At 33.6% G+C, this 15,168-nt stretch overlaps 1 protein-coding gene across 1 annotated transcript in view; it reads right to left on the reverse strand.

Moving 5' to 3' along the window:
* Positions 1-15,168, reverse strand: part of MS3_00011166 (uncharacterized protein) — a gene marked incomplete at both ends in the record, with an annotated part of 49,024 nt that overhangs the window by 25,110 nt on the left and 8,746 nt on the right. The window contains one exon of the mRNA XM_051219576.1: positions 12,900-13,135. Coding sequence (XP_051064275.1) covers positions 12,900-13,135 — 236 coding nt within the window. The remainder of the gene's footprint in view (positions 1-12,899; positions 13,136-15,168) is intronic.

Here is a 15,168-nt window from a genome sequence, read left to right on the forward strand (position 1 = left end):
ATAAGTAAGATCAAGTCTACATTACGGACTGGCCTTAGTTAGACAAACATCTTAAACTAGAAAGTACTGGATTGATTTTTGTCTTAGTACAAGACTTATGAGGATTATGCAATCATTATCCAACCGTGAATTGAACCCTGAACCTCCGAAACATGTTCGTTTAGTAAACAATCATTAGCATTGGAATATATTGGAATGATTGAAGTTAGAAATGTATTCTAGTGGATCCCGATTGAATGATCTGAAAATATATACACTCATTGAGTGATCTAAATATTCTGAGTTTTGGTCTTACTGACACTCATAGAAATGCACTATTGAAGAGTTTCAATACTAAAACAAAACAACTGTTCAATCTCTCTTGATTTCCAATGGTTGTCTAAATGATATTAATTCATAATGTAGACAAATAAAATGTTTATTTAAAAGTTTAACTCATGAGTCAATTGAAGCTAGACGATTATGGAAAACCTGAAAGCACTGGATGGCCATTTCATCCTATTGTGGCACTCCTTCGTAGTGCTCATCCATGATCTCACTCGCGGGATTCGAACCCAGGGCCTTAAGTCTAGCGGGAGAACGCTTAATCTCTAGTTTAGTTTATCCTTTGGTTACTAATTCATTACAGTTTATAGGTGAAATTACTTTCGAAATGTACACAAGCTGTCATATTAAATAACAATTCAAGCGTAATAGATTTTCAGACAAGTTTTTTGAAAACCGTCTAATTCAGTTGTTCTGTAAATACCCTCGTAAAATTTTGTATAACACGTTATTCATTAAACTATCAAGTTTAGATTAACACCAACTAGAGATGGCGGATAATATTTGTAGCTCAAGTGAATGATTTTGATGAAGTTTTCTTCTCTGAGCTGGAGTTTGTGCTGATGATATCGTTCAGAAGAACGATAAAGATTTCACGACCAAACCATCCAGCTCAAAAAAAAACAAGTAAAATGTTATCAAAATTAGCACCGACTTATCCAACAAGCATAATAGTTCATCATTTGAAGATGACATCTATCGATTTAAAGTCTCAGAATGAACATCGTGCGGACAAGTACATTCAACTGTTAAGTCTAATATACAACACATTCACTATCTTGATTAACATCAGTAATTGAAATTGTTGTTTGTTTTATCAATCTTATCTAGTTTGTTCTTTTTTTTTAAAAAAAAATATCATTTAGTCTCCAACTATGAAATTTCATTCATGGCGCCACTTCAATGAATAGATTGTTATAAATCATAGTATAAACATTCGTTGACAACCGAGAGAAATTAATCACGTCAACAAGTCAAACTGATAACAATTTAATAATAAAATGGTGACAATGTTTTATAAATGTTAGTGACTTATTAGTGATCCGTTGATCATACTCCAGTTAGATCGTTTGTCGCTTGTTATCATAATATTACATATCATCAATCCCCGTATCTAATCATTGACTTAAATCACTTTAGTGAATAACGGAATGAAATAAGTCAAATAACGAGAATGGATTTTGAACACGTCTCTTTGATGAGAACAGACGATCAGAGAAATTAAATGAAGTGAAGAGAGCAAAGAGAAGCGGACTGGAGAAGGTAACTGAGCCTACTCGATTTAACCAAACGCGAATTCTTCCTTATGGTCAGACAAAAATAAGTTAGACATATACTGAGTAAGATAAGATATATATACACACATATGCTTACATAAAAAGTCAAATTTTATAAACGAATCTATGACAAGGCATAAATGTGACTCAAGAAGGTTGACTAAATTAACCTGTCCAGAAGCTAGGAAAATCTATGTGAGCTTGACATAGCAACCGACACTGCAGGTTCTTACAGACAGGGGAGGAAAATGAAGAAAACTGAAAATAATTTGACGATGTAATTACTTAGTGTTAAGTGGTGAACATGTTGTTAATTCATAAATCAACAAATCACTGTTATTTAATAAGCAGGTTCATGAATAACATCTCATTCTTAATAAATGATTTGATCAGTAATCAACCATTGTTATATTCACCAATGATCTTGAACAGGGTAAAACAACGATATATAAGAGTGAGTATATATTTTACTGTACTGTTTATTGTTATGTTAAAACGTTGATCACTTCACCAGCTGTTGACCTATTGATTTAGTAAGTTAGTCATATATAGCGTACAACAAACCATTTAGATCAGATGGGTTTTGTGGATATTATAGTAATTTCAATGGTTGAGATCATGAGTCAGTTGAAGCTAGACCACCATAAGGAATCTGGAAGTACTTGACGGCCGTTTCGTTCTATTGTGGGACTCCTTAGCGGTGTGTATCCACGATCAGTGATGTGTAACTAATTGGAGAAAAACAAGAATTTCTCTACTGAATTCATTCAATATTGAATATGATTAGTCAATATTGATTATTTTCAGTTAGTTGTTGTGGGAATTGTTGAATTTCATTGAAATCATTAAGATTAAATGTTTTGGTTTCGATTCCAGCGTGCAACATGGTAGATTCACATTGCTGAGGAGTCCTACATTGTTATGAAACGACCAATCATTACCCCCAGCTTTTCAATGGTTGTCTAACATTGAACAGTCCATCACACGGTGGCTAGTGTCTAGATACATAATCTGATGTTATAAGTTCTTACTATGAATTTTAGAAAGTATAATCACTTGAAAATGAAACTTCGTTCAAATGTTATACTTGAAACAAATAATCAGTAATATGTTTGAACATTATTCTACAAAACTAAATATTTCAATAATTGAGATCATGGATCAATTGAAGCTACACCAGCTTGGAAAACTTGCAAACACTAGACGGTAGTTTCGTTCTATTGTGGAACTGTTCAGCAGTGCACATCTACTAGTGACTGGCTTCATGATGTAAATCTTGGAGTGCTAGTGAGAAGCAGTGATCAGTGGATTTCAACCGGGTATGTTGTGAGATGGTAACTAACTGAAGACAATAGTGGACGTATTGCTCAATTTCGTGGATTAGTTGAAGTTAGACATTAACACCATTGGATACCGGTCAGTTCAGTGGTCTAGTAGTTAAGCGCTCGTGCGCAAGACCAATGGGTCCTGGTTTCAAATCTCGCGAGACTGGATCGTGCATGCGCACTAGTGAGGAATCCCACAATAGAACGAAACGGCCGTCCAGTGTTTCCAGGTTCCCCATTGTGGTCTAGCTTCAACTGAATCATGATCTTGACCATTGAAATCATTTATATGTCCGTCGTTTCAATTAACCTCTAAATGCCCTGGTACAATCGAGAGTGACGAGGTTCCTCTCACTCTCTTCAAATACTCTCACATGGCTACGTACATACAACCACTGATAGGAAAACCCTATTCACAGCCTTCACTCGGTGAGCGTGTTATTTACGAAATTGAAAGGATAAAAAACGAATATCCGATCATTTGACCAGACTGGTGGATACGGAGGATTCACCTAAGAAAGTTGATAAACCCTGGTTTCAAACCAATAATCAACATAGACTCCAATATCTTAAGTTAATAAATAGTGTATGAACTTGTTGTTAGTCACCTGCTATTATGGGATCGTATTTCGTAATAATTACAGTTATCCACGACCCCCCCTTGCGAGATTCGAACTCAGGACCTACTGGTTCGCGCACGAGCACTTAACCACTAGACCACTGAGCCGGCATTCAACGGTGTTAATGTCTAACTTCAATTAATCCACAAAATTGAGTGACACATCCACCATTGTCTTCACTGAGTTAATATCTCACAACAGACCTGTTTAAACTCAACCGGTCACGACTTCTGAGGAGTCCCACAATAGGACGAAACGGCCATCTAGTGCTTTCAGGTTTTCCATGATAGTCTAGCTTCAACTGACTCATGATCTTGACCATTGAAATGACTATAATATCCACCAAACCCACCTGAACTTACAAGTATATTAAAGATAATTTTGTATTTCAGTGAAATAAACCATAAAACAATGATTTTCTGTTGTTCTTTTTTACCCTTTTCTTATTTATTTATTCATCACAATCATCAACATTATTTGAAATTAGATTCGTCGTCGTCGAAGAAGAAGAAAAAGAAAAAAAAGAAAGACCAGAAAACAAATTTTGTAACGTAAAGTAATAAATAAACTCTGCACAATAAAAAAAACAATCTCAAGGTGAATATCACAAATATGACCTTGACTCGTTGATTATTTTATATTGAATAGTTCAAATTTTATTACGATTATGTTTGTTTTCTCTTTTATTTTATTTTCTTTTTCTTCTTGTTGTTCTGTTTTGTCGAATATCAGGAGTCATAACAATAGACAATTGTAAATTAATGCATAGAGATATGGGTAATATGATGATATTAAGGTTTAACTAAAGAGGATAATGTCGTTATTGTTATTATGATATGATTGACCTAAAGATATAAATATTTATATTGACCAAAAAAAAGAGAGAAAAACAGAAAGAAAGAAAGAAAGAGATTTTCCTTAAATTTTCTTGAATGAACTAAAAAAAGTAACAGAATAGTAGAAATTTCATTTCTATTTTATAGTTACACATAAATATTCATACAAAGAGGCACCGAAAAGATATACAACACATAAGTCATTTGATTTGTATGTGCGTTATGATACTGTCCATTTGCTCAAACTAAAACAGGTGGTTTTCTTAGAGGACTATACTCTGAGCCTACGACATAAACACTTGACCTACAAGGCAGTGGAGCAAGATCAGAAGATATAGTTCCATGGTAGTCAATGACCAACAATTGGTTTATACGCAATTTATTTCCTCAGGATCCTGGAGTACATGTGATCATTGGTTTGGAATCAGGATTTTCTAACTCTCTAAGGTGATTCCTCCGTATCCATCAGCTTGGTTAAAGCGCCAGATATTTTCATTTCATTCTCTCAATTTCGTAAACAACACCCCTGCCACGATAAGGCAGTGAATAGGATATCCCTGTCAGTGGCTGAACATGCGTGTCCATGTCAGAGCATTTGGTGGGGGAGAACAGAATCTCCCCACTCTCGCATATACTAGAGCATTTGAGGGTTAGAAGCAATCTAGAAATAGTAGTCGTAGTAGTATTAGTAGTAGTAGTAGTGATAGTAGTAGTAGCAGTAGTAGTAGTGATAGTAGTAGTAGTAGTAGTAGTAGTAGTAGTAGTAGTAGTAGTAGTAGTAGTAGAGAAGTAAGGATATACAATCCAATGTATATATTTTACATCGTATTTAAAGGAGTTATTATAATAACTATAGTAGATATGAATGAATTATAAAATTATCCTCAGTTCGTTAACTGTAACATACCATATGCTTTACATATTTATCGGTTTTAGTTGCAGTACCTTAGTAGCATAGGGAAATGAAATTATCAAGAGAAATCGATCAATATACGGTGAATCTACTTCCAAGAAATCACCCCAAAGAAAAACGCCAACAATATCGATTTCTTTAATCAAGTTGTCATATTACAGTCAGTGATGGAAATTAATTAGTATTACAAATGGTACGTTTTCTGACGTGAAAGTGAAAGATATTTCACTCGAATTTTATTGTGAACATTGACCCTAAAATACTGGTACATCTAATTGACAAGATCCAAATTCAACGAACTTCACATCTTTGCTTCCATATTTGCTACCCATAATCTACATATCCTATTTTTTTATATTTTCTTCAATATCATCTGAGATAACATTGAACGATAATTAACCACGTCTATGTATAAATACATATAAACTCAACAATCTCTACAACCCATTCTGATCATTATCATGTGCTCACTAGTGACTGGCTTGGGGAGATAATTCTGGAAATTTTAGTAACAAGTTGTGACCATTGTAGACCAAATCGTGTCAGATGTGAGACAGTTACCAAACGATGATCGTGGAAGATCGTGTCTCGAGATCATGAATCTATTGAAATTACACATTAAGACCGTCGGATGACAGCTCAATGGTGTAGAGTTTCAAAGTCCGTGTGTAGGATCGAATGTCCTGAGTGTGAGTCCCTCCGATGTAGGATCTTGGATGCGCACTACAAAAGTCCTAGACCAGGACAAAACGGTCGTCGACTGCTTCCAAGTTTTCAATGGTGGTCTAACATTGATCGATTCATGATTCGGATCAAAATACATACATATTTCGTAGTATAACATACAATTATTTAAATGATGATCAGATATTATGCTTCTTTATTTATATAAAAACCATTTGAGGTTTTTTTCCAGATAAACTCAGGAAAATAAGTGAATACATTGGTATTTTATACTTGAAAATCAATTTAACAGGTCAAAAAAGGTCATTAGCACAAAAGGTTTGGTGCAGATTTAAGTAATTTTATAGTTGAATTCATGAGTCAATTGAAGCTAGATCTTCACAGAAAACCTGGAAGCACTAGATGGTCGTTTCGTCCTAGTACGAGACTCCTCAGCAGCGAATATCCACTATACCGCCCCACGAGCCTACTCCTTCCGATAATAATCATCGTTTGGTCAGTAGTGACGGTCTCCACAAGGTATTTCCTTGAGTTCTAGTGAGAAGCAGTGACTAGTGGAGTTCAACCGAATCTGTTGTAAGATAGTAACTCACTGACGACAATAGTGGAAAAGTAGCGCAGTTTCGTGGATTGGTCAAAGTTAGATATTAACACCGTTGGATACCGGCGGCCTCAATGGTCTAGTGGTTAAGCGTAAGCATGCGTGAGTGATGGGTTCAAGGTTAGAATCCTTTTGGGCAAGATCGTGAATGAGCGCTGCTGAGGAGTCTCATACTAGAATTAAACGGCTATTCAGTGCTTCTGGGTTTTCCATGATGGTCTAGCTTCACTTGACTCATGAATTCAATTATAGAATAAAGGTGTTTATGTTTAGTTCCATGAGATACATTCTAAAACGTGTTCAGTTATATGAAAAAGAGAAACTTTCTGTTTGATGTTCCTTCAAACCTGCTGTTTAACAGAAGGCATCATGAAGATTACTTATTAGAATTATCTCGAGATGATATGGTAAACAATGGAATTATAATTTTATGAATCTGTCTACGATATAGACCTATTTAACCAATGTAACTCAATTTGTGTGTTCGAATAGTTGTATTTCGTTCTTTGTTTTGGTAAAGTTAAACGGATTATAAGAATTATAAGCTAATATGGATATCGACTAGCAGTGTAATCCAGGACGTGCCCTTCGTCTTATTTTGGACTCGTTACAATAAACGTCATCGTATTATCTAACTAATTACTAAGTCCTGAATTTGAACTCCACGCCATTGCACAAACAGGTGGCTATCGGTACTCATGGGATTCCCATTCTGTAAGTTCATTTTGTGCTTCTTCAGACAGCATCAGAGCAAATCTCTGCGTGTGTGGAGCACTTTTCTCTTTGTGATCGGAGTACAGCGGCATCTCGCCTGCACTTAACCTTCGTTGTCCAGCTTCAATTCAATGAGTTTCGCTGATTTGGAGAACTGTCAAGTTGTATCTCCTCATTTCCGCTACTATTTGACTAATCTTCCTGGTCTCCCACATCGTCCGGACGTTCCATGTACCTATAAAAATTGCGGCTCCGGTTATTAGAAGGGGCATCGGTCTCTTGACTTCCGAATAACGTCAGCTTTCATCATGAAGCATCATAATTCTTCCTTCAACATCCTGGGCAGAGTTTAAGTGGTTTATTTTTTGTTTAATCTGGTCAGTGTAATTTGTATCAGGTTTGTTTTCGACAATATAGAGTTACCGACTCTATATCCAGCCCTTCCCTTTTTTGTATAGGCTTAGAACCGGCAGTAGCTTTAGAAGAGCTACAAACAGAGTTATTCCATGTTCATATTAGGTAAATTTGATTGAATTAAAAAGAAAATTCTTCTGTATACAACCAAAAATATTTATCCTCAATAATTTGTTCCACTTTAGATCGACTGACGAAGATAGTTTACATATATAGTACGAAACAAACATCAAATTAACCAAAGTATGTCTATGTGTGTGTATGTGTGTGGTGAGGGGATAGATATGGGATGATTAACTAACAGCAGACAAAATATTTAATATGTTTAAATGAAGTAAATAAAAACATTTCCCAGAATTATGATTCTATATTCGTTTTTCTAGATCACTGATTACATAATCGAATCTTTAATCAATCAATCATTATTATTAATACGTTGTTGAGTAAAGTCGATAGCAACAAGTTGGAATGGATTAGTTACTATTGTGATGATATAGGTACATTTTGAGTGAATTACAACGATAGATATGGTTAAATTACATATTCTCGTATATGGTTATCAGTATAATTGTCACTAACGATACTAATATACACGTTTTATCCGTTAAAGTTTGTAGTTCAGGTGGATGATTTTGTTAGAGTTTTGTTCTCTGAGCTGGATAGTTTGATCGTGGAGCTTTTATCATTCTTTTCAATGATATTATCAGCATAAACTTCAAGTAGAAGTGAGGTGTTCATATTTTTCCATATATGACTTGCAGCTTATTTCTTCAGTCCTTAACGTATATTGAATTCCATAGATCAAGTGTTGTAATCGGATCACATATATATGTAACTGAATATTATATGCTCTATGTTTTGATATTAGAAGGTTCAGGGAATCTATCAGGGTTTCTTAAAACATACTTCCTACATACTAACAGTTGGGTCAAAATACATATATTGATAGGCCATAACATAATGTTACAGTATGTAAAATGTGAACTGTGGATTATATATTTCATTATTATCCATGTATAACAGGGAATTAAAAGATGTTGAGATAGTGAAGAAGATTTGTAGCTCAGATAGATGATTTTGGTGGAGTTTTGTTCTCTGAGCTCGATGATTTGATCATAGAGCTTTCGTCGTTATTCTGGACGACATCAATTGGATAGACTTCAACTAGAAGTGAAGTGTTCGAATTTCATCACATATGGTTTACAGCTCCTCCTTTGAAGCTCGATCTTGGTTAGTTATTGTTAACCTTAAACTTGTCATTGTTTACTTTTTTTATTTTGATTGTATCACTCAATGAAAAATCTAATATCATCTATAAAATAAATTGTTCCAACTGCGAAAAGTGGACGTCCACTTTATCTTCGTCTGAACTAACATCAATTAGTGGTCAAACGCCATGACAAATCTTCGCTTATATCAATGCATATGGGCAACTGTGAACATACACTCAACTGGAAAAATGTTGTGATCTTGGATAGAGGGAGTTTTTACAACACTAGAGAATTTTTAGAAGCTTGGCACTCAGGTCAGTCAGCAATCAATAAACATATTGAAATTGATTCAATCTACCAACCAATCAAAGAAATTATGGACAATTATAATACCAAGAATCAAATCAATGGAAGATACAATCAAAATAAAGAAGTAATCAATGACAGGTTAAAGGTCAATAATAATCAATCAAGATCAAGGTCTACAGGACAAGCTGAGAGCTATATGTGGAAAAATATGAACACTTTACTCCTACTTAAATTTTATGCTGATAATGTCCTACAAAAGAAGCTCCACGATCAAATGATCCAGCTCATAGAATAAAAACACCACCAAAGATTATTAGATAATTAAAGATATATATCTTTATATCCTCGGCTCTGACAGATAATGAGTGGACGCAGTTAAGGTGGAAAGTCTCGTGCTAAGGCCAAAACGCGATCAGCCCGTGCTGGTATGCAGTCCTCGAGTACCTGGCGGCTAAAGTTCTTGAATTGGCTGGCAATGCCGCTCGTGACAACAAGAAGATCCGTATTACATAAAGATTAAAACATTCCAATCAAGAGCCAAATCTCAAATGTATATTACACAACAGTTCAATATTCATCTAAATTGTCACTATGCTGATCATAATCATAATGTCAACTATCTTTAAATTACACAGTCTGTACCAAAAAAAAACAAAAAAAACAAAATCAAACTCCCGCTCCAATTCATAATCCATTGAAACATTGAACAATTTTTTTGTATTTTTGTATCTAAGCAACAAATTAGCGAAAAAAATAGATGAAACTTATTTATTTATTTTAATTCAGCATCATAGGTGATTTACTAAATGTCGACAATTCAGTTATGATTTTTTTTCACTTGTTCAAATAGACTACTAATGACATTTAACTATTCTTTCCTTTACAAAAACATAAAAAATATAAAAAAATATATCAATATGATTACATAATACGAAGGGAATATGACATTGTTCCGAAATTTATTGAATGTCAGACACTTTAATAAAAGAGAATGGTCAGTAGTAGTAGTAGTGTGATTTTTTCTCTAGACTACTGATGAATGAATTTTTTGGACTGAAACATTATTTCACTGATTGAAATCATGAGTTAATTGAAGCTAGACCACCATGGAAAACCTGGAAGCACTGGACGGGTTGCAGGGTGCGGGATCGTGGATGCGCACTGCTGAAGAGTCCCATACTAGGACGAAACGGCCGTCCAATGCTTCCAGGTTTTCCATGGTGGTCTGCCTTCAATTAACTCATGATTTCAATCAGCGGAATTTTTGAAATCTCCACAAAACCCCTTCTGAAACATTATTATTATTATTATTAGTAGTAGTAGTAGTAGTGGCAGTGGTTGCAGTAGTAGTAGTAGTAGTAGTAGTAGTAGTATTAATAGTAATATTAGTAGTAGTAGTGGTAGTGGTTGTAGTAATAGTAGTAGTATTAATAGTAATATTAGTAGTAGTAGTGGTAGTGGTTGTAGTAGTAGTAGTAGTATTAATAGTAATATCAGTAGTAGTAGTGGTAGTGGTTGTAGTAGTAGTAGTAGTATTAATAGTAATATCAGTAGTAGTAGTGGTAGTGGTTGTAGTAGTAGTAGTAGTAGTAGTATTAATAGTAATATCAGTAGTAGTAGTGGTAGTGGTTGTAGTAGTAGTAGTAGTAGTATTAATAGTAATATCAGTAGTAGTAGTGGTAGTGGTTGTAGTAGTAGTAGTAGTAATAGTGGTCGTAGTAGTAGTAGTAGTATTCAGTTATTCGTAAGTGCTCTAACTCCAATGGCGACCTTCTTGAATATCAAGGCTACCTGTTCGTGTCATCTAGTTATTTCATCAGGTTACCCGTTTTTGTTTGTTTGTTTATTTGTTTGTTTTAACACATCATTATATCGATTAGTCGCATAATTTATTCAGGTGCATTTATGCAAAGTTTACGACATTTCACTGTACAAGTTACAAAAATGCTCAATCAGAGACATCGGGATTGCTGGTAATATGCATTGAAAATTGTTATATCCCGATGAGAATAATGAGTGGTAACTGTTGGAATGTATTTCTGGAATAATACTATACGAATATTTTTATTGTATAATTGTTAAATGACTAAACTATTCATACTCGTGTCCCTTTTATTATGAGCTTTATTTTGACCAATGAACTATTATTATACGATTTACCATTCCTCAGTTATGCCCAGTCCATCAATTACTATCTCTCACATTCACAGCCACATTTGACTAATTCTTGTACAAATGTTAATTCCCATTTTATGGTACGATGTGGTCTGTTTGATTGGTATATGAACCCAGTCTGTTTGAAATAAACAAATCACATAACAGAGTCTGAGATCGGTGTTCTGGACTTAACTGGCTGGGCTAGACAGGAAGCAGGATCGATAAGGTCTCTAGACTGCTCGTACAAGTTTCAAGCGTCACTGGTCCGGTCGATTAGTCATTGTTCTCTAATTGGCGGTATCATAACGTTATACATTATTAGGACACAAGGAACACGTTATAACAAAAACAATGTACATTATTTAGATGTCGATCTCTGGACTGCTAACTTCTAACTGGCGACCACTCAATATTTATCGTCAGTATCGACTAAGAAGCTAGTGCTGAGAATTATATCCTGGACGCGCGTTTCATCTTATTACGGGCTCGTCAGTTGGATGTACCTACATTTCACATTTGATATTCATTCCGGGACTCGAACCCAATACCGTTCGCCTCAACCACCATATTATTATCTACTTAGCTACTGAGTCCTGATAGCCACTAGCTTGTGTAATAGAATGAAGTTTAAATTCACTTGGTGTTGTTTTACTTTAATTTGTATTTCTAACTTGAATCAATTCATAATGGTGTACCTTTGATGAGTTCTATATGAAAGCAAAATATCTGTCGATTGTTTCCAGGTTTTCATTAGTTATTTAATTAAAGTCAATAATTTCTATTAACCTTTAATATTAATCTTACTATACAATATGATATTAGACTAAGCGTGAAATGATAACCATTATACACAATGATCATGTTGTTTATTCCATAAAAGAAAGAAAACAAGAATGGTTTCTTTCATTCTAACCATTTGTATAAGGATTTTAGAAATGAAGAAACATAGATCATTCTAGCCTTCTTCAATAGAAACTCACATCATTCGTTTTTTTAGTTTTTTTTTCTTTTCTCGTTTTTTTCTGTTTTCCTTTTTCGGGGGGGGGTTCATGGTGATATCCATATTTTGTATCGTTATGAATTGTTCTCAAGAGATTTCATTATGTATCTATGTACATTATGAATAATTAATATAGTTTAATGAAAATTCAATCACTCATTAATTGCGTTGATAATGGAAGTCAAAATAGAAGAAAAAAAGAGAAAGAAAATAAAGAAAAAAAGAAAAGAGTAAAAACAGAAAGAATGGACTTGAAGGGAGTTAATTAATTAACAAATAATTAAGAAAAACAATTATGCGGTTACATAGAATTCTTTCTTTAAAAAAAAAGAAAACTTTTTTTGATAGCTTATGGCTATTTTCATTTATCTTTGTTGTTTTTATTTCCTTTTTTCTTTGTTTTATGTATTTTATTCTTATTATAACGTTTCAAAATTGACAAGATCAATTATCAAGAACAGTTTATGTTAAGCAATATTGTATTGTTAAATGTTTGGTGGAAACGTAGTATTACTTATAATAAGTAGTAGTAGTAGTAGTAGTAGCAGTAGTAGTAGTAGTAGTAGTAGCAGTAGTAGTAGTAGTAGTAGTAGTAGTAGTAGTAGTAGTAGTAGTAGTAGTAGTAGTAGTAGTAGTAGTAGTAGTAGTAGTAGTAGTAGTAGTAGTAGTAGTAGTAGTAGTAGTAGTAGTAGTAGAATTGTCATGTGTTATGGAGATTGATTGAATTTGAAAGATAACAATATAGACTAACTTTCATTAAGCAACTATTGGGAATTTAGAAGAATTGGATATTTATTTCGTTCTAGTATTGATTTTCTAGACAGTTGATATTCTTAACTCTTACAGGGATTAAAGTTGGAAAAACTTTAGGACATGAGATAAACTCTTCAAATCACCAATAAAACTCCAGGAATCATTTCATGAATTTGATTATTTCTAACTGTTATTATAGTTATTTCACTGTAGATAATGGTTTAATTTGTTTAATCTATTTGGTATATTTTAGCTAGGTTTTTTTCTACAGGATGGGGTTGTCGATCCCATACCCAACCCTTTTTTTACCCGGCTTTGGCACTGGCAGTAACCCGAAGAGAGCTGCAGGCGGAAAAGCAATTAGGAGACGACGTTGGAAGTGGATAGAACATACATTACGGAAATCATCAAAATGTATCATGGGATAATCCCTAACTTCAAATGCTGTAAGGAAACGAAAAGATGGAAGAAAAAAAGATGAATAGCAACTTGAAACAACAGGAAACATCTGCCCAGGACAGAGTTGGATTGAGAGTGCTAGTAACAGGTAAGTGGTTACGCCTAGCTCAAAGAAAGAAAGTATTCTAAAATAATCGGATACCTTTTGAACATCAGTTTATTTTTCTTTATTAAATATAAAATTATTACTACTGTGTATTTTTTGAATATACTAACACACTTTTGGTAGAGTTCTGTTTTTTGACCTGGATGGTTCGATTGTGGAGCATTAATTACTCTTCTGAATGATATCATCAGCACAAACTTCAAAGAGAAGTGAAGTATTCGAATTCCTCCATACACGGTTCACAGCTTTTCCTGTCGAACACTTCACTTCTACTTGAAGTCTATCCAATTGATGTCGTCCAGAATAACGACGAAATCTCTATGATCAAATCATCGAGCTCAGAGAACAAAACTCCACCAAAATCATCTATCTGAGCTACAAATCTTCTTCACTATCTCAACATCTTTTAATTCCCTGTTATACATGGATAATAATGAAATATATAATCCACAGTTCACATTTTACATACTGTAACATTATGTTATGGCCTATCAATATATGTATTTTGACCCAACTGTTAGTATGTAGGAAGTATGTTTTAAGAAACCCTGATAGATTCCCTGAACCTTCTAATATCAAAACATAGAGCATATAATATTCAGTTACATATATATGTGATCCGATTACAACACTTGATCTATGGAATTCAATATACGTTAAGGACTGAAGAAATAAGCTGCAAGTCATATATGGAAAAATATGAACACCTCACTTCTACTTGAAGTTTATGCTGATAATATCATTGAAAAGAATGATAAAAGCTCCACGATCAAACTATCCAGCTCAGAGAACAAAACTCTAACAAAATCATCCACCTGAACTACAAACATTCTACACCATACTAACGCAGTTCCAACTTTGAAAAAACAAAAATAAACAATCAAAAGAAAAATCTTACTACTTGTACACTTTTAAATGAAGAAAAAGGAGAAAAATGAGAAGTGACAACAGTTGGAAATATTCAAACATCAAAACAAATCACCATTTCGATATTAAACATTGAAAATAAACAAACAAAATAGTGACAATGTAACGAAATATTCAGGTTATTTTGTTTTTTACTACTATTTCTACTACTACTACTACTACTACTACTACTACTACTACTACTAGTAATATTACTATTACACTACTGATAAATACTACTTATCAAATCAAAAAAGGAGAAAAGAGAAAAATACACATAAACAATTGATTATGAAAAATAATCATAACATACAATACAATTGAATATAATTGATAGAAAACAATGAAAACAGAAAGAAAAACAAAAAAAGAGAACAAAAAGAAAATTATGAAAAAAAAGTATTTATTAGTCGTAAAACTCAACTTCTATGTTTGTTTGTTTGTTGTTTTTTTAATTTAACAAATTATTGTAAACTTTTAAAATATAAGCCATTTGTTACTAAGGGATATTGGAATGTTGAAAGGAAAAGAATGATACAATTTAATAAATTATATATAT

Source organism: Schistosoma haematobium, chromosome 7, assembly GCF_000699445.3.
Source record: "Schistosoma haematobium chromosome 7, whole genome shotgun sequence".
In the NCBI taxonomy this organism is placed as follows: domain Eukaryota; kingdom Metazoa; phylum Platyhelminthes; class Trematoda; order Strigeidida; family Schistosomatidae; genus Schistosoma; species Schistosoma haematobium.